At 37.6% G+C, this 21,350-nt stretch overlaps 1 protein-coding gene across 5 annotated transcripts in view; it reads left to right on the top strand.

The window, feature by feature from the left end:
• Positions 1-21,350, top strand: part of LOC123747316 (glycosaminoglycan xylosylkinase) — a 21,517-nt gene extending 167 nt beyond the window's left edge. The window contains exons 1-10 of one of the 5 annotated variants that reach the window (XM_069319923.1): positions 144-256; positions 1,324-1,560; positions 1,806-1,995; positions 6,060-6,229; positions 8,510-8,709; positions 10,418-10,592; positions 11,559-11,753; positions 12,623-12,682; positions 14,273-14,454; positions 16,967-21,350. In XM_069319923.1, coding sequence (XP_069176024.1) covers positions 1,352-1,560; positions 1,806-1,995; positions 6,060-6,229; positions 8,510-8,709; positions 10,418-10,592; positions 11,559-11,753; positions 12,623-12,682; positions 14,273-14,454; positions 16,967-17,070 — 1,485 coding nt within the window. In that variant the 5' untranslated portion in view covers positions 144-256; positions 1,324-1,351 and the 3' untranslated portion in view covers positions 17,071-21,350. Of the gene's footprint in view, positions 1-143; positions 257-296; positions 670-1,323; positions 1,561-1,805; positions 1,996-6,059; positions 6,230-8,509; positions 8,710-10,417; positions 10,593-11,558; positions 11,754-12,622; positions 12,683-14,272 lie in introns of those variants that run through there. The other 4 variants (XM_069319921.1, XM_069319920.1, XM_069319919.1 and 1 more) reach the window with 4 other exon arrangements.

The following is a 21,350-nucleotide window of genomic DNA, read 5'->3' as shown; positions in this document are numbered from 1 at the left end:
ACCTACGTACATATTGAACAAACTTGTAATGTTTGTAGGATATTTTTTTTTTGGGGGGGGGGTTTACCCAGTCTTCAAACTTTCTCTGAACTAGTGCCTATTGCATGGCACTCATTCATGGACGAGTTTGGCACTAGTTACATAGTTTTAAAATAACCATTGAGGCGCATATGTCCTGGCACCTGGGCATTCCCAGAATGTCCTTATTTTTGGCAGTGGTTACAAGTGGGAGACTTGGTGGCTGAGAATACCTCAGGTTGGTCTGACGTGTGTTCCCCTGGCAGTGTAGCGCTGGTCCTGCAGTGTAGCGCTGGTCCTGCAGTGTAGAGCCGGTCCTGCAGTGTAGTGCCGGTCCTGCAGTGTAACGCCGGTCCTGCAGTGTAGCGACGGTCCTACAGTGTAGCGCCGGTCCTGCAGTGTAGCGCCGGTCCTGCAGTGTAGCGCTGGTCCTGCGGTGTAGCACTGGTCTGGCAGTGTAGAGCTGGTCCTGCAGTGTGGCGCCGGTCCTGCAGTGTAGCACCGGTCCTGCAGTGTAGCACCGGTCCTGCAGTGTAGCGCCGGTCCTGCAGTGTAGCGCCGGTCCTGCAGTGTAGGGCCATACCCAGGAATTAGGCAGCAATTGCAAGCTGCATCATCAGAGTGGTCAGTCACTGGCCTTTGGGGATGTCGGTAACTTTAATAGGCTTCCTATTCCCCAACAATGGGAAACATACTGATCAGAGTATACAGTACCAGTTAATTGAACCCAAGAGCTCAAGCTTAAGTACTGATCGTAACCAAGTGAATACATACTGTATATTCTGTACATACATATTCACCCATCCACTAGGACCAAAGAGCCAGAGCTCAACCCCCGCAAGCACAATTAGGTGTGCTTATTAATATATTAATGTTTAATAATTAATTTGTGAGGGCTCTTTATTATTACAGTATATTGTAATTATATTTGTGTGCAGATACTTGCTCTATCATGTGCAATGAGAAATTTAGAACTAAATGTGACACTGTACAGTACTCTGTAATCATACACTATTTAAAACTCGTGTATTATCTAAGACCTGGCTCCAATGTGTGATGGTATACAGTATTGTTATACAAGCAGTTGTATTGTAAGCAATGATCTTGTAACTAGAATTGACATTGTCATATACAGTATTTAAATATAAGGTGTACACTACTAATACATCAATGTCAAATATCCACTGGAGGTCTAAACTTAAACTTTATTTTAAGAGCTAAAATTTCCATGCAATTTTGCAGTACATAATTCTTTAATAGTGTGTGATCTTTCATTATTTTTAAATGCAATATAATCATTTGCAGCAGTCTTCAAAAGGTGAAATCATGAACAATGGGGTGGGTGCGGCGTGTGGTGGTGTGGTTGGCTTGGTGTGCTGCTGTTACTGCTACTATCAACCTACTCCTAGTGGCAAGAGCTCCACCAGTATCATCCCCGCTCCATCACCACCGCCGCATCCAGGCTCCCTCTCTACCACCAAGCTATGACCTGACAGGAAACAAGGTCTACCTCCAGGGAGAAGTTTATGCCATCAGGGACAGGTACAGTATTGGCTCTTGTTAAACGAGAGAATTTCAAGTTTTATGTTGATGTTTACATGGCTTCAGTGTTTTAACATACCGTAGGCTGTGTACACTGTCTTGAACTAAAATAATATGTTGTGCGTTTTATTCAGAAGTTGCATCCAAAGCCATTAACATGTTGATATCACTTACATTAAATTCATATATTGTAAGGGACTTCAGTGTCTTTTTATATTTGTCTCAAAACACAATTCATTTGTCAGTGAATACCACAGAAGGAACCAACGTAATCGGTCAGGGCTACAGATGCTTCACTCTCTCTACACACACCTTCCTGCTGTCAAAGCACAATATACATCGGTGTCTCCATATCTGCGAGATATTGTTGATAACTTGATGAAAGACATCATAAAGAGAAGAGTTACAGATGATCCCTGGGATTTAGCACATAAGGTCAGTTGCATAGATTTATCTTATGGCAGCTGGTTTTAAACTTGTTGTTAGCCTATTTGCTTGCTTTTATGTTTGTGGAATTTAATTGCATGTACAGTAGTGAATCTGGTTAATTTAAATGTATTTGTGGTAATAATTTAAACTCTGAATTTACTTTCCTTCGGTCAGACATTTTATGTACTGTACACTTCAGAGTATTTAATTACAATAATGCTAATTAAAAGTGTTTCTTATTATTTTAATTCATTCATAATAAAGTGGTCACTATAGTGGTATGTTTAATGTGAGAAATAATAAAAGAATGACATCTCTATTTGTTACTTGTCTAATTTTACTAAATATTTGTAATTTGTAATAATAAGTTACAGAAAAAAATGTCATTGCTCGCTAGAAAAACCCTATGATAATGGCACAGGATTCCTGTGATGTTAGAATGGCATTCATTTGCTGATGTTAGGTGTTCTTGCTGGCCCTGGCACTTGTTACAGAGCCAGAGAGAACACTTAAAATCACATCAGCAAATGAATTCCCTTTTAACATCAAAGAATCCTTTGCAGTTATCGGTTTTATTTTTTATTTTTTTTTGCAACAAGTATTAACTCTGTAGTTACAACTTCGTGCAAAACATTAGGGGGTAATTAACTGGACCATCTCAGATTTACATATGGTAGGATTTATTATAAAAAAATATGTATGCAAAATGTTAGCTCTCAGTGATGCATGATAATCATACAACAGGGTTGCCAGTGTGATAAAAAGCTCAAAATTTTTGCTTGCAAACCCCCCCCCCCCCCCGCACATCGCACATCATAAAAATTTTTGAGAGAGTGCTAAGAAGTAAGATCACAAAATACATGGAATCACAGCATCTCCATAACCCCGGACAACATGGTTTCAGAACAGGGCGCTCTTGCCTGTCGCAGTTGCTGGACCACTATGATATGACATTACATGCTATGGAAGACAAACAAAACGCTGATGTAATTTACACAGATTTCGCAAAAGCTTTTGATAAATGTGACCATGGTGTTATTGCACATAAAATGCGTTCAAAAGGAATTACCGGGAAAATAGGCAGATGGAGCTACAATTTCCTGACTGACAGAACCCAATGTGTAATAGTCAACAAAATAAAATCCAGCCCATCAACCGTGAAGAGCTCAGTCCCCCAGGGTACTGTGCTTGCTCCAGTACTTTTTCTCATCCTCATATCGGACATAGACCAGAACACAACCTATAGCACTGTATCATCCTTTGCAGATGACACTAGGATTTTCATGAGAGTTGGCAACATAGAGGACACGGCAAACCTCCAATCAGATGTAGATCAGGTCTTTCTATGGGCTACAGAAAATAATATGGTGTTCAACGAGGATAAGTTTCAGCTCATGCGCTATGGAAAAATTGAAAATATAAAAACAGAAACCACGTACAAAACTCAGGCAAATCATAACATAGAACGAAAAGGCAATGTAAAGGACCTGGGTGTACTCATGTCGGAAGACCTTACCTTTAAAGAACACAATAAAGTAGCCGTCACAACTGCAAGAAAAATGACAGGTTGGATAACAAGAACTTTTCACACTAGAGATGCTATACCGATGATGATACTTTTCAAAACGCTTGTGCTCTCTAGAGTGGAGTACTGCTGCACAATGACAGCCCCTTTCAAAGCTGGAGAAATTGCTGACCTAGAGAGCGTGCAGAGATCCTTTACTGCTAGAATCCACTCAGTAAAACATCTAAATTACTGGGACCGACTAAAGAGCCTAAATCTGTACTCCCTTGAGCGCAGGCGGGAGAGATACATAATAATTTACACGTGGAAAATAATTGAGGGGCTGGTCCCAAACCTGCACACAGAAATAACACCACATGAGACCAGAAGACATGGCAGGATGTGCAGAATACCCCCGTTGAAAAGCAGAGGTGCAACAGGTACTCTGAGAGAGAACTCTATCAACATCAGAGGCCCAAGACTGTTCAACACGCTTCCACTACACATAAGGGGCATAACTGGCAAACCCCTCAGTGTTCAAGAGAGAACTGGATAAGCACCTCCAAAGGATACCTGATCAACCAGGCTGTGACTCATACGTCAGGCTGCGAGCAGCCGCGTCTAACAGCCTGGTTGATCAGTCCAGCAACCAGGAGGCCTGGTCGACGACCGGGCCGCGGGGACACTGAGCCCCGGAAGCACCTCAAGGTAGCCCCCCCCCCCAAAAAAAAAAAAAAAAATCATAACTTTGCTTCTAATTGAGGTAGAACTTTGATGTTGGGCTTGTTTTGAAGTTAAGAAAACATTATTTTCTTTAAAAACGGTTTTACATTATTGAATCTCTTATTTTCACAATCGCATGATGTGACCTTTGACATGTCTTGTAATTTACTTCGGTATAGGTTTCATTTGGTGATGGCTTTAGGAACAGGAGGGAAAGGGAACTATCGGGAGAAAGTGTCAAGACTATATAGTACTTGGAATGGATCGGAATAAGTATTTTGGATGGGACAGGGGAAGAAATAGTGTACAACCACTTGAACACTCGGGGATTCAATGCCGACCTGAAGTGAGGGGGTTGCACTACCATCCAGCCTAAGTGGCTGGGCACACCTGGACCACATCCAGGTGCATGTAGAATCTAGATTTGGGAACAGGAGTAAAAATAAAAATTATAAAGAATAGGTTTTTAATAGTTAATATATCTTGCACTGAACTTGCATCGGGCAAGTTCAGACTTGTTTGATAGTCTCTTTATATACTGTACTTACCAGTACCTTTATTACCAGTTAATTGACAGTTTAGAGGCAGGACCAAAGAACCAAAGCAACCCCTGCAGGCACAACTAGGCGAGTACTTCTTAGTAGAGTTGCCAGCTTAGCTCTTTTTTTTTTTTTTTGTTTACCTTAATTTTGCAATGTTTTTGTACATTTAGTTCCAGTTTCAAATATGGCTTCTAATTTATAGCAAATTCTGTGCAGTTGTCTAAACTGATATTAAAACTGATATGTGGATGAGCTGGACTAGGCTTAACTTTTAGTTTTTAATTCCTGTTGCTAACAAATTCATTTGTTATAAATAAATAACAAAAAGCTGTTTTTGAAGCATTTCACTTGGCATCGCTGCTTCTCAGTCTTGCTAGATCTTCCTTGCTGTAAGGAAGGAATCAATTCCTAAGAGTCCAATATGTGAATGATGGTGAAGCATGAAACTTCTCTCATGACAACAAAATCGAATGCCATATTGAGAGGCCAGGCTGGTTCCAACAATGCATAGGAAGGGTGAATGTGAAAAATGGTTTTACTAAGCTGAATGAAAGTAGGGGCTTTAAATATTGATATCAAAACCAAACAAGAGTGTCTCCAGATGGGGCACTAGTATATTATAATAGGCAGGAGCTGGCTGACTTTAAAAAGTGGCAAAAAAAAAAAAATGATGTAATGATAGCCACCAAGAGTAGATACACAGTGGAATTTAAGAGATCTATGAAATGACTGCCAAGCCAACTCATTTAGGTGGGGATACTAGTATTTGAAAAGCTCCCCCACTGCGCTGGGAGGAATGTCGATCTGCGTTACTATACTTGGTCCTGTCTTTGGAAAGAGCAGGATGTTCTCGGAAGCAGCAATCAACTGGTGTAAGGTACAGCTCGTAAACAGTTTGAAGAATAGTATCTCGAAATTTTGTTAATTCTAACCATAAGTTTTAAAACTATTCTATAAAAAAAAATCTGACATTAAAACTCACACATAGAGCTAGTGTTCAGTTAGGTCACATTAAGATAGTTAAATGAAAATTGGCACAAGAATGCATCTCTTTTTATTAATGAAAAAAACATGCATACAGTAGTACTATTACTTTGTGTGCATAATGTAAAGTAGTTGAAAGAGGTTGGTTGTTTGTGAACAATTTATCAGCAGGAGGCTGAATTAATGAGGAATGAAGAAGCAATAATTATGGAAAATGTTTTGCAAATACATATACAGTACTTTACAAAGAAACAAATATGTTACATTGGAGATACTTAAAGCTATATGCCAGTACTTCTTTACAAAAATGCTTACAGTGGGCGAGTCCAAGATCCCTGGTTCCAAATTCCGCTCGCGGCTTGGGAGACGTGCTGGCTGCCCTCTCTACTGCACCCATCATAGCTGCTGATGTAGGCTACAAAGGCACACAACTTAAGGTTGCTGTCATGCTTAAAGGTGGCCAGAGAGCTGTGTTTAAGCCAAAATGGTTAGTGGAGTTAATTTTGTAAATGGTTTAGCTTATGCTGTACATTTATGAAAAACTTGTGTGGGTAAATATTGATTTTATGAGAGCTCTGTCATGGCTGAGGTAAATGTATTTTGTTTATTGTTTTGTAAGAATTTTGTTAACTATTTAGGCATTTTAGGACAAACATTTAGACCATCTGTGTGCATGAAAACCAGGAATATTGGAAGGGCATCATGACACACAGCGCCACCACAACCTGCATGTTCATGCATGTCTTATAAAAATCATAACAAAGCACTCTATTGTATTCTTATTCGGAAGTAATTGTCGGTGAATTGCTAGGATGGAAATTGCATACAAGTTCTGTACTGTTGTTTAAGAAATGACTTATGGTTAAGATTAACTGAATAAAAAATCGTGCACAAATTTTGTCACTGCTAAGTAACTACAATACAACATAACTTTTATAATCTAACTTAGTGTAACATATGAATATGGTTCAAAAACAGCACAAAAGTATCTCAAAAAGGTGGAAATAGTGTGGAAGTTTACTGAATTTATATGAAGCACAGCCAGTCACCAAGTTGTGTTATCTACTTGAAATAGAAATTAAGTTCATTAGACTTAACCTATTTGGGCCCAGCTTAGTAGTGTGCATTGATACTAAAACTAACCAAAAATAAATTTATTGATGGCTGATCACCATTATATTTTTGTATGTACTCTATTTATTTGAAAAGAGTTTTTCTTGTATATAATAATATTACTATTAATAAATTATTACTTTTTATACTAAATATTATAATATTCCTACAATGTAAACATTGTAGAAATTTATTTTGTTATAAAACCAACAAGAAGTCTTCAAGTCCACTACATTGTGTTTATCCTTAAAACCTCAAACCTCTGGGTTGTCTAGTGCAGGACAGGTTGGCAGGATTGTGTCTGAAGGACAGGCTTCAGCTATGCTTTCTGAGTTATGCCATTTGTTTACTCCCTTTGGCAGTGTTCTGCAACAGGTAGATCAGGTCAACAGTTACGTCCTGGCACAGTGGGGGAATCTTTTCAGACATTCCTAACGAATTGTACTGGGGCGAGAGAGACACGGGAGAAACTATCATCAAAACTGGAATGGCCTTTAATTTGTTCGTCCCTTTATACTCAAAACACTTTTGTTAAGTAATACAGTATTTAGCCTAGGAGACCACCAAGTATCGGTGCTAATTCTTGTTGGCTCACTTGGTCGCTATCCCAGACTGCCTCCAGACGAACAGATGGATATGTATGAAAAATCCATCTTGCACCAGGCACTCTTTGTTGACCTGGCCTGGCTCTTGTATGGTCCTGTCTAAGGGAGGAACAGAGTAACCTGCTCAGGAGTAGTTTTGCGTTTACTGTATACTCGTAGCTTTCTATTCGTTTCTGACAGTTGGCCTGAAACTTAATATAGAAAATAGCAATGTTCAAATTTATGATGGAAGGTGATGACACTTATAATACGTACATGGGGTAAGTTTTTATTTTTATGGCCATGTGTATATAAAAAATTCTACTTCTTGAAAAGATACATTTTTCTACACTAATACTATTTTGTCATTATTTGCTTCTTGGCTTCCTTTGCTATTGTCTTTTTTCTGCTTCATTGTTTTCAAATTCTTTCCTTGTTTTGTCAATTTCCTCATGTTTCATCATACTTTTAAATGCTTTCCTTGTTTCATCATGCTTTTTAATTTTTTTTCTGGTGCCTTTTCATATTTACTCAAAGGTTAAATTTTGTGTATCTGGAATTCTATTTTAGTTTGTTATACTTACAGACGTTACATTTGCCTGCCTTGGAGAGCATAGGTAACTGAGTAGGATCTTTTCAGAATAGTGTTAGTTTATTTAACTACATTTTCTCTTATATCCCCAGTCATATGGACTGGTCAGTACAGCAACAGTCTTTGCTTTTCTTTCAGGTTGACATTCGATCCCTGATAGTCCAAGTGGTTGGCCCCATTCCTTCACTGTCTTCCTACCCAGCTCCTATCATGTCCTCGTATTCCTTCCATGTGCTATATAGTCGTTCTGGTTAAGTGCTTTCTATTCATAATTTACTTTTCTTATTTGGAGCTAATGAACTTCACCTTTTCACCAATACTGAAGGAAGGTCATGAAGAAAGCAAACGTCTTAGTTTCATGTTAGAATTATTTACAGTGAAAGTATTGTACTGGTATTATCCATGTTTAAAAGAAGGAATATCTTGCAAGATTAGTGTGAGCTGCTCTTAATTTCCATAATTGTTATTTACCTTATAGGTATCCTCGTGAGGAGGTCATAGAAGGTGAAGTATATGCAGGTGCTGACCGCCACAATGGAGAAATTGCTGCTTTTCACTTAAGTCGTCTTCTAGATTTGCCAATGGTACCCATGGCAGTTGGGAGAAAAGTCTCCTTGAAGCAGCAAATTTTACCTGTGGCAACAAGAAAACTTTCTGCGACATTCTTTTCAAGGAGAGGTTAGATATTGCAGTCACTGTTATTTAGGCTTCTTACACTTAGGTGTGGAGATCTTTGAAAGAAATTATGGTTTATTATTCAGTGTCTTTATTTTGCATTAGGTTAATATTGATGAAAATCTCGGTATTCTTAATATTTTATATTTGCACGAGTGTGGAAATGTGGTTTGTGCTGGGGATAAATTGTTATTTGCAGACATATATGTAGTTGCTACAGTGTTCTTGTTGAGAGTGAGTAGGAATTGCAAAAGATTGTGAATTTAGTTGTACAAGACAAAAAAGTTGAAAGTTATTTGGGAAAAGTGAGATTTTGGTGATTTGAGAAAAGGAGATGAGAAGTTAATTTGCTCCATTTAATAAAAATGGTACAGAGATACTGGAAGAGGTACTATAGTAAATTTTAAATACTTGTTGGCAGTACTAGATATAAATTGTAGTATGGAAGGTGAAATAAGAGAAGATAGAGGTAGAAGTGAATAGTATAATAAAAGGAAGGAATGTTAGTATTGGTGTTAAGACAGGACTGCAAGATAGTATACTACTGCCAACTCTGAGATGGAACTGAGTCTATAGACTTGTGATTCTTATTGTGCTGGCAGCTGCCTATAGCAAGGCTTTCCTTGTTAATGTTATTGACTACTTCGTGTCTTGCATTCTTGTCCCTCCCAGCTGCTACAAATGACACCGGAGGCTATATAGGTCAACTATTGCGCTGCTTAACTATTAATGACTATGGGAGAGTCTGATTATTTTATGCCTTACCTCTTAAATGTTTATACTTGACATTAACTCTCAACATTAACATTATCATATTTTTCTTAGTTGAATGAGGATAGAAATAGCAAGGCTAAGGTCTATACCAATGCAGTGCTATCACCACTAGAAGGCAGGCTTTATTGTCTAGCACTGTTAGGAATAATGGGCAAGGTGGTATTGCCAAGGGAAGATGGTATTGCCAAGCTGTCTGGCTTATTGAATCTTGCACGAGTCTTGTGTGATCTAGTAGAATATTCTGAACCAGTTCATTAACAGCAATGCACAAGAATATATATGCCTGTAGCGCTGTCTGCATTACCTTGCATACGGCTGTCCTTTCTAGTCAGTTTTTTGTTATCTACAGTACACTGTACATGTATATTTATATGTTGTATCTAATAGCCAGAACTGTACAAGTTTTATACATACATATATACATGCTGTACACTATATATATTTTTTTTTTTTTTGAGATATATACAAGAGTTGTTACATTCTTGTACAGCCACTAGTACGCGTAGCGTTTCGGGCAGGTCCCTGGAATACGATCTCCTGCCGCGAAGAATCGTTTTTTCATCCAAGTACACATTTTACTGTTGCGTTAAACAGAGGCTACAGTTAAGGAATATATATATTCACACTGCATATATCAAATTTATTATTTTTGATAACTTTTCAGCTGCCTTGCTCATGCCATGAACAAATCAATATTCACTAGTAGTAGGGAGATAATTGGTGGCTTTACATGTGCTAATAATTCTGTCCAGAATGTGTGGCACATAATGTATAAAAAGTCAAATGCTACATTACTTTGAGAATATCATATGATGTGACTGCCACATCATCTTCTTTGATGGTATCATGATGGTTTTGCTAGTCATTTCTATTTTTATGCTTTATATGGCTCATTTATTGTGTTTACAAATATCTTCAGTTTTCTAGTTATTTCCAGGGGGACAACATTGTTTTTATGGAGTTTGCCACTACTGCCGTAAGGACTCCTCAGTGTGTGATAATGGTCGCACCCTAGAGGGCACCATCATCCTTTGGTTGCCTCCCAAGCGTCTTCCACTCATGCACCAACCACACCCTTGGGCACGCACATACAAGCGCACAAAGTTGGCTAAGTAAGTTTGTTATTGCACTGATCTGTATCATCATCAATTCTTACTTGGCCAACACTGCAGCATACCATTGGATAATTTGCCACTTGCTCACTCTAGTGCTATCCCATTTACACTATGCATGTGCATCTTGCTCCTCTAAAGCTGCCTTTTCATCACCCAGCCTTCATTACCCTTCAACCTTCACTGGTCAAAATTTCTGTATGTGCTCCAAAGACACGTCTTTGCTAGATTTGTCCCATTACCGTGACCAATGTGTTTTCACACATTTTGAAAACACACCTTTCAAAATGTTTCACACTTTATTACTTTGGCCTGCTTCCTATCAGACATGTATCTTGTTCATTTATTATACCACTGTACATCATGCTTAGTATAATGATATCCTTTATCATCTCTGAAATCTTGTTTAGTCAATTCTATCTTATTTGCCTACCTTACTGGCATTGTATTTTTCAATATGCTTATCTTTTATGAAGACTATATACAAAAATATTATGTGACTGTTGTTGAAAATATTGTAGGCGGGATCATTTCCTTTGCTCTTGCCATTGACGTGTCCATTCTTCTTTGTCACTTCCTGAATCGGTAAAAATCACGATCCTCTCTGGTGGGACTTTCCGTGAACTTTTCCTTGGTAGCATTAGAGATCCTTGATTGGGAAAAGCCTTTTTTATATTCAAGATCTCATTTTTAATGTCTGCACTTTTCCTCTGAATACCCAAGATTTTTGTGTATGTCATTGAAAAGCAATATGCCTGCATCCATAAATGCAACCTGGACTGGGATAAAGGTAGCAACTTCCACAGTGTGTAATATTAGATAAACATTAATGACATTTGTAAATACACATTGCTCATTAACTGTGTAAATGCAGTATGTAAATAAGGTTCTACACAAGGCCACCCCCACAAGGAAGGCCACAGAGCATCATTGATAAAGATAGGGAAATTGTTTTACTCTTTACAGGTGGGAAGAAAATGACAATTTCTGCGAACTTGTGCTACATCACCCTCACTTCAACAGTGATAAATCTCCAAGACTCTTGGACCTCATGGATACTGCTGTGTTTGACTTCCTCATCCAGAATGGGGACAGGCATCACTACACTGTAGTGTCAGGAGAATTTAGCTCTTCAATTGTTCTTCTTGACAATGGAAAAAGGTAAATTACTTGAGTATGATTTTGCTGTATATGTATTATTGAAGGCTCTGTAACAAATTTTTCAGTTTTATTGCTACAGTTATTTATTATAAATTCTCTCCTAAATTCATGCTCATTATTTGTACAGTGTAACTTGAAGAAGTCAATAAATACTGAAAAGTATGAAACACATTTTTGAATGGTTTACTTGTACAATAAATAATTTTGTTCTAAAATACAAAAAATATAATAGTGTTGTATAAAATTACAAAAATTATGTCTCTTTGAATTGGACGCAAAATTGGTCTCTTAGGCAAGCTCCCAATTGCCCATGTTGGAAGCCTAAAATGTTTGATATTTTTATAATTATGTACTTTTCATACTCTTTATCTTTAGAATGAAAATACTAATTTAATGCAGGTTAAGATTTTTTAAGTTGCAGTAGAATCCTTCCTTCAAATTTCAATAGGAATGACTTGAATTTTTCAAATGAGTGCTTCAAGACGGGAAATGTCGTAGATTAAAATGGCAAAATTTGCTACACGTCACTACAGCATGTAACCCATTACAGTAACATTCGTAGTCTGGTGTCTCAGATTAGACATTTTTGGGGGGATTTACTCATTATCAGTTATAAAAAAAAAAACAAGAGATTTACACCTTTAATATGAACGAATTTGACATTTTCTTTTGAAGCAAAGTACTTTTTCCAGACATGAGAGTTTGACGTTCTGAGGTTTTACTGTATATAGTACACAATATAATCTTAATATTTCTACTGCTTGATACCCATTTGATTGAATTTTGTTTTTATTTTCATACATAACATTACTGGACACAGTATTCTGAAGTTTTTATTATAAATGAGTAAAAATAATGTTATTTTGCAGCTTTGGTGATGCTTATATTGACCACATGGACATTTTGGCACCTTTACTACAATGCTGCAGGTAGAACATTTGTTGGTTTCTGTAACTGTTAATTGTATAAGAATTTATGATGTAAATTTGGGAAGAATTTTCTTTATTAAGTAAAATCCTGTTGTGGAACAAGCACAAACAAAAACCTATTTTTTGAGAGAGTAATATATGAAGATTTACAAGTAATTTTCATTGCTGGTGACAGGAAGCCAGTAATTACGCTTATTGAGGTTTCAGTAGGCCAACTACTGACCTTTGTCAGGATGCTACCCACAATGGTCATCTGACTCCCGGGTACCTATTTAGTGCTAGGTGAACAGTAGCATCAGGTGAAAGGAAACATGCCCAACCATTTTTTTTGTCCTGCTCAGAAATTGAACATGCATCCCTCGGTTGTGAGATGACACTGCTACAGACTGGGGCCAGATTCACAAAGCAATTACGCAAGTACTTATGAACCTGTACATCTTTTTTCAGTCTTTGGCGACTTTGTTTGCCATTATTAAACAGTTAATGAGCTCCGAAGCACCTGGAGTCTGTTTATAACAATATCAACAGTTGATTAGGAAGTTTTCATGCTTATAAACTGTTTAATAAATGTAAACAAAGCCGTCAAAGATCGAGGAAAGATGTACACGTTCGCAAGTACTTGCGTAACTGCTTCGTGAATCTGGCCCCCTTGTTTTTGTGTTATCATATGTAAAGAATAGAGTAGGGTCTGGGTTATCTTTTCTTCAGATGTGGTCTACAGTTATAGCATCTCGAGGGCAGTTACTGTACAGTGGTGCCCAAACCCCCCCCCCCTCTCCCCTCTCTCCCCCAAACCACTTCTACCTCACATGTTTGCATGGCTATTAAAATTACATAATTATAAATTAGTACTGGTAGCAAATTTTCAGTTTTAGATTTTTTTTATGTACTGTGTATGTTCTGTTTTTGTCCACTTGAGGGCCTTTACAATTAATTTTTTTTAATTGTGACTATATATTCTAAGTCAGAGATATGTTGACTACTTTTCTAGGGTGTTTGATTGCTGCTGGAAAATAAAAAAGCTGTTCTAGTTAGGAACTAACATAGTTATAGACTGCTGGGTTAAAGGAACTCAATCTAAGAACCCCCCAGAGAAGAGAAGGACCAGATAAGCAAGAGCTCATTATACCCACTGAACTTTCTGTAATGCCTATATTTATTATACTTTCTGTACTTAAAAAGTATTACTTATTTTCTACTTAAATTCTGAACTAATTTTATTTCTTGTACTCGTTACACTACTCACTTTGTATGTCTGAAATATGCTTGCATGGGGATTCTTGTTGATGAGCTACAAACAAAATGTCTAGTTACTATTACTGAATGTTGATGGCCATACTGTTACATGCCCGGTGTTATTGATACGAATTGCAGTATATGCCTTAATATTTGAGCATTGTTAATTTAGTCTTAAGAGTATTATGATGCAGAAATACCATTAATAATTTTATTAATTCAAAGTCCATATAAATTGGAGTAACCCAGCATACCTATTGGTTGGTTGGTAAACATGATATCATTACACAAGGCTGTAAACAAACCATGTTAACACAAATAATGTTTTTATATATGCCGTTGTTTTTTCCTTAGATTACGACAGTCAACATATGAGCGACTGGTCCTCCTAAGTGGTGGTGGATTGTCACAGGCATTAAAAGAACTGTTGGCTCAAGATCCCATTTCGCCTATTCTTACCAAGCCCCATCTTTATGCATTGGATCGTCGAGTTCTTCACATCTTGGCAGCCCTGAGCATGTGCAGGGAGCGGAAAGGTGGTTGGCATAATGTTTTGTTTTAGTTGTATTTTACATTCACAAGGTAGAAGTAAGATGCAGTGACATTCACATCACTGCAGATTGTTAATGGTGCTTATTTCTAATATAAAAATTGCTATGCTTTGAAGGTGCTCATTATGCAATTTGTTATGGTGCTTTTATGTGATAGATAGCCAATTCTTCATTACAAATTCATTTACATTACCTCAGTTACGCATTTAACTTATAATTGTAACATATTTGACCCCTATATATTATGTGTGATTGTAACTTGATTAAGAAGTTGTGTGAACTCGTGAACTCTTTTGGCATCTGCATCTGAAGACAACGGCACAAAATGGTGTCGGCAACAATGTTCACTCAGGGTAAAGTTACTTAGGCTTCATTAGTAATATATGTAGCTGCATTTTCAATGGTGGTAGAGACAAGTATTTTAATATAAGATAACTTGTTTTAGATTGTTCAGTTATCAAACATTTCAGCTAATGGACTAATGGTAAAAAACAGTTTGCTCAGAGGGGACGTAACTACTAAAAATATAGTACGTATGTGAATACTCTCAGGTAGTTTGTACTTGTCTGTGAGCTAATATGGTTTTGCTACCCTGCCCAAGGCCAGGTTTCCAGGGTGTTATTTGATGGCCAATCCACACACTAGAAAATGAAGGGACGACGACATTTCGGTCCGTCCTGGACCTTTCTCAAGTGGATTGCTTCCTGGGTGTTAACCTGTTTACTTAAATGTTAGCATCGCACAGGCTAACTTGGCCATCACAACCCAGTCTATAATGCACTTCCTCCTGTAGATGCTCATCTGGTTCCTTTTCACGAATTGTTGTACCTTTGTTCTGGCACTAATTCTGATACCTGTACTGTACTTGCTGGTTGGAGGCTGAATAGTAATGAGTACTGATAATACAATGTTCACAAAGTCATCTTCATGCTCTTCTCATTATTTTATTTTGCACCTTCTACCAGCAAGTTATTGTTTTAGTGTCATAGTTTATAGAGAAGGTAATGTGTTAAGGACTGGAAGGTTGTAAGCTTATTAAATGCAAGCAAAATTTTATGGTAATAATTGAGAGGTTGAAGGTTTTCAACCCTCTCCGACTCACCTGAATATACTCGCCTAGCTGTACTTACAGGAGAATGAACATCTCTAGGTTGTGCCTCTCAGCTAAGGTAATATACAGCAGAAAAAGAACTTACTGTGCTCTGAATGCTGGTGATTTGTGTTTTAGCTCAATTTGTATTATGAGATTTGATCTTGTGTGTGGATATATGAAAGTTTATACAAGAATAGGTCTTGTTCTGCAGTTTTATATATTGCTACACTGACCACACACAAGTGACTCGGGCAAAGCCAACTGCTGTACATATAATGTAGATATGTTGTTATTATTATTATTGTTATTACATTCGAGAGAATATTTTGCCAGATACTATATAGTAATTAAGGTGAAGTACAGTAAAAGGGAAAAATATATGTATACTGTAGATAAAAATATTTGAAGAGTTCTATACTATCACTCCAGTTCACTGTGAAGAAAATAACCAAATAATTTTCCATTTAGACACCAGAGGTCATGTTTTCTGGTCCAGGTACTATTTTGTTATAATCATGATGTTTACATTTAAGTCTGTTCTATAATTTGTTATAATTTTTGAACTTATTACAATCTTGAAAAACAAATAAGCAGTCAACAAAGTTATTTTAATACACAGCAGTATCTCTGACTTTAATAAGGATATTTAATTATGCTCCAGGATGTGAAGACCCCTAGTTGGTAGCACACTTACTTTGCAAGCAAGAGCACCTGGGGATTAAATCCTGAGCAGGGTGTAAAAATTGGATGTCGTTCCTGGGCTCCATTGACAATGCACCCAGCAGTAAATGGGGAATCTGTCTGTACAATAATGGAATTTTCTTGTATTGCCAAAAAACCTTTTGATAATTAAAAAAAAAAAAGGCTGATTAGCAGGTTGGAAAAGCAGGTTCTGGTAACTGAGAAGATACTGGACTGGCTTAGAGAGCATCTGATAAACAGGAAATGGAGAATTGTAGTAAGAGAAGTGTCAGGGTAAAGAAATAAGGGTAAACGGGGTCCTGTAGGGATTAGAACTTGGAGGGCTAATGTGCCTAATTTATGCAAATGATCTCTCAGAGGAGGTAAGGTCATACATGACAGTGTTTGTAAAGGAAGCAAAAGGGGCAGAAAGGAATGGGTGGACCATTTGCTACTAGTTTAGTTGGAATAAAAAGGCTGGCTGGAATCTACTCACCCTCCATGATACTCTTTCCAACCTATCTGATCTGCCTCTCCTTTGAGCCCCCCTTTTTCATGATGCCTTGTTTGGCACCATCCTCTTTTTCCCCTTTCTGCCTTCCAAGCCACACGGAATTCCATTTCCTAGTGGAATTTGGACTGTGCTCGGCCTGTTCGCTGTAAGTGTGCATGCTGGAAAAAGACTGGTGCTGACAAACACCCGATTCTTCTATTTTGTTTCAGGAGCAAGTGTGGTGGCCTGTAGGGGCATCCATACAGCTAAGCATGAGATTTGGAAATCTTATGTTTTCACCCTTATGGCTTACACACCTCTCCTTCAGATCTGAAAGAAAATCTGCAAGACGGCGGGTAAGTTTGTTCCAGATATTTCGCCTTTCCATCTCCATGGTTCTGTCGTGGTTATCTGGTGTCTGTTATAAATTAATTGGGAATCTCACTTTTCGACTGTTGGCTCTGGTTCTTGTCTTCCTCCTCCTTTCCTTATTGAATTTCACCAGACACTAGCACCCATCTCCAGTTTCCCTATAACCATCCCTTCTCTCCAGTCTGCCCAAACCCTCTGCAGTTTTATGGCAACGAGTTCAGACGGCATTCATTATGAAATTCTGCGCCATCTGCCTCCATGCACCTTTCAGTATTTGCTGAATATTTATAACCATATTTCACGGGGGGAGTTAATCCCACAAGGACTGCCTAAAGGCAGTTCTTCCTATTTGGAAACCTGGTACTTGCAGGACATCTAGAGATTTCTGCCCCATTGCCCTGACAAGATGCATCTGCAAACTTTTTGAATGTATGGTCAATGAAAGTCTGTAGTTCCTAGATGACTTGTTTGGTGCCTTCGTTTGATACTTACTTCCTAGATACTTATCACCGCCTCTTCCCTTCCCAGTTTGGCAGCATCCCACTCTTCCATCATTGCTTCCGTGCTAGTCGTTTGCTTTAAGTGAACTATCTACCGTCCACCACTTGGGGTGGACGGTAGAGCTACCGTCTCGCTTCATGCAGGTCTGCGTTCAGTCTGTTGGCTACTCTGTTGTCTTTCCTGACCAAACCTGTATGTGCAGCCTGCTTCCCCAACCTCGGCATTCTTTTGTCATTGTGGTTGACTCTTGCAGTACCCTTATGGCCCTAGAGTCACATATCCTGTGGTAGTTGAAATTCAACATTGGCTATTTCTTATCTCTAACAGATTTAAGGGAGTCGAGTTTTGCTGGGTTCCCAGCCATACTGGTATTACCTTAAATGAACATGCGAACACTGCCACTATTTGCACTTGTCTGCACTGCCACTATTAGACTGTCTGCACTTGACCTATTTCCAAAAGAGACATTCCTTATTCAAACTTCTACCACTCATTCATGTCTCAATCTGCAACTGCTGGCAGAGTTGTTGGTCTGGTGTTACAGGTAACAAACTGCACTCTCTCAAAAGTAACGCCTCCCTTGGCCTTTCTACTACTACTGTAATAGACAATGGAAAATGGCTTTGGCTAGGTTGTGTGTTGGTCATACATGGTTAACTCCTGAACATTTAATGGTTATACTGCTCTGCTCCTTACTGTCCAAACTGCATTGTCCCACTTAGTCATACAACTAATTTTGAGGACAATATTATGTCTTGCTTTCCTAATATCTTTCGAAGATATTTGTGTCTCAAAAAAAATCCTTGGTGAATCTGATAACTTTGATATCGCTCGCATTGTGTGTCTCATATTAGCATCCTTGGTGATATTTAGTGCCTTCTGAATATCCAGCAACACTAATGATGCTACATATTCTCCCCAGCTTGGTGTTTTCTTATGATAATTACCTACTGGGCAATGTAAGACCAATGGATTTTTTTTTTCAACCCAGTATTTTTTGTTCAAACTGAAGTAGTAAACCCAGGGAGCTTCATTAGTTATACTACACATTCTCTCTCTCTCTTCCTCCCCCCCCCCCCCCACACACACACATTCTTCTCACCGACACATCATCGTCCCAGTCATCCATCCAACAATCAAAGCTCACTGTCAGTCTTCACTGCCGTCCCACCAGTCCTCTAAGGTTCCCCTCCATCTAAACTGTAACTAGTACCACTGTAATAGTGGAATTCTAGCCACCCAACTCATAACCTTGTAGTGTGAGGTGCTTGGCATATGTGAATGGGGCATGTTCATTGGTTGCAATAATAATTATAATAAAAAAAGTTATTTTGACATATTGGTGAAATTTGTTGTAGCTGTGGCTAGACTTTGCAGTCTGTGATTATTGTATTTATTATGATCCAACCCGTCCTCTTAAAAAATGTCGCTTTTCGCTTGTATGCACACTGTGGCCAAAAATGGACGTAATTTTAATTGAAATCAGCTCACGAAAGTGATGTACTGTCCCGTTTTCTGTTTGAGTCCTCTGGCTTACTCAGAAAGGTTAGGAGAGGAAACTTTCCATTAACATTTTTCATGGCATTTTGAAACTTAAGAATTTCCTGCCCACCTAACCTACAAGAGGGCCCTTAACTTAAATTTTGGATTTTTTTTTTCATTTTCAAATTACGTCCATATTCGGCCATACGGGCAAACGGCCAATTCAGCCGTAATTTGTGAGAGAACAGGTTGTATGATCAGCCATTGTCACAGTGAAATGTGAATAACTACTATTCTAGTTAATTGGTGCTTATAATGTAAACTGTGTATATGGTTTGACCGCTTGCCGTTGAATTTATATGTATACTAATATTTTACTTGGCTAATAATTAGTATATTGTTTCTTAATTTCAGCTTCTGTATACTGAACAGTTTTTTGTTTTTAATGGTCAAATGTCCAGTGTTGTAGTATTTACATTTATAGGGTCAAGCACTTAACTTTGTATAAACAATTATCCTGAGCTAATGTCTTCCATAGTGTTGTATTCATCTGTTATATAAATTAAATAACTAATAATTCAGACTAATGATACAATAAAGTGCAAATCTCTTAGAGGTTCTCCGTGAACTTTAAAAAAAAAAAAAATGTATTTTAAAGCTCTGTACAAAGTAGCCTTAGAGATCTGTTAATTGTTTGGTATGTCAAGAAAAAGAAAATATTTGACAGCTCCTTTTACACAATCACTGTTCTCCTCCAATGATTTTGTCCTGGCCTTTTATAGGTTCTGTTTAGTTAGCTGATGTCTTGTTGTGGACAGATGGAGCTATAATTTCTAAGGCCAAGAGGACAACAATAGCTACTCTGCTAGAATACAGATAAAGAGTATGCTGGTATATACTTGTCACTGTATTGAATGGTTTACAGATTTTGTACTTGACATGTTATTGAACAATAATTGAGGAATATTGGCCCGTATTAGGCAGTTCCTACTTGTGTACATCTAAACATTTACAGGTATATATATGCCTAACCTATGCTTGAAACAATTTTGTTAGCTGCTTGATGGAGGTTCTGGGAGTTCTTCTACAATCCTATTGATCCTATTTTATGTTTTTGTAATTTTATAATCAGTAAGTTTATTACACGTGCATGACGATAAACTGTGCACTCTTAAAGGTAATTTATTCCCTTGGCCTTCCTCCTACCACCATAATAAGCAGTGGAAAACTGCTTTGGCTAGCTTACATATTGGCCACACACACTTAACTCACAGGCACTTAATTGAACACTGCCCTGTTCCTTATTTTCCAAATTGCATTGTCCCACGTAGTCATGCACCTCCTTGTAGAATGTCCCAATTTTCGGGACGATCATGTCTTGGCTTTTCTCATGTCCCGAGATCCTTTGTTCCTCAGTGGTATTCTTGGTGAATCTGATACCTTTAATATTGCTTGTCTTGTCTGCTTTTGTTATTGTATTGGCATCCTAATTGATATGTAGCATCCTTTGAATGTCTAGCGACACTCACGGTGTTACGTAAAGTCTTCCGACTTGGTGCCTTCATGTGATAATTATATGTGCATGAATGTATTTTGCTAAAACATTTCAAAATGAAACCATTCAGTAAAATGTTACATTTATAGAGTAAAGCACAAAGATAAACTTATTAATTCTAGTTGACTTGGCAATAGTTATAAAGGTAAAAAAAAATGTTGAGGATTTCAGCAACTAAAAATTTTAGAGGAATATGATACTTCAAGTTTATCACTTAATGTGCCTTGTGTGTAGTACTGTAAGTGAACAAAAATGGGTTGTTTTCAAATTATACAATTTATAATATGTAGAATATCAGAATATATTACTAAGAGATAGTGCAAGGTAGATAGTTTGTGATTTGCAACACCATCGATGAAATCAATATGATGGTATACAATAAGCCTCGTGTTCTGTCATGGGTCATTATAATATCTACATGTTGATGCACAAGTGGTTGTGACTGATAATTTGTTATCACCAAATTAATTACAGATCATTGAACATTGTCCTGCAGTCCAAATGTGTGTTGCTGAAATATTAAGTCATTATCTATTTGCATTTTAACATTTGTAAAGCTTTTAACAAAGAATTCTTGGGCTGAGGTTTTAGGAATTATTTCATTAGTATGCAAATCATAAAAATTTGTTAAGCCTCTATTTTTATACAAGTTAAGAAGTTGTACTATAATTAAAAATAAAAGATGTCTGCTGTATTTTTTATAA

This window comes from Procambarus clarkii, chromosome 94 (genome assembly GCF_040958095.1).
Source record: "Procambarus clarkii isolate CNS0578487 chromosome 94, FALCON_Pclarkii_2.0, whole genome shotgun sequence".
In the NCBI taxonomy this organism is placed as follows: Eukaryota; Metazoa; Arthropoda; class Malacostraca; order Decapoda; family Cambaridae; genus Procambarus; species Procambarus clarkii.
This window is presented reverse-complemented; position numbering and strand designations above follow the sequence as displayed.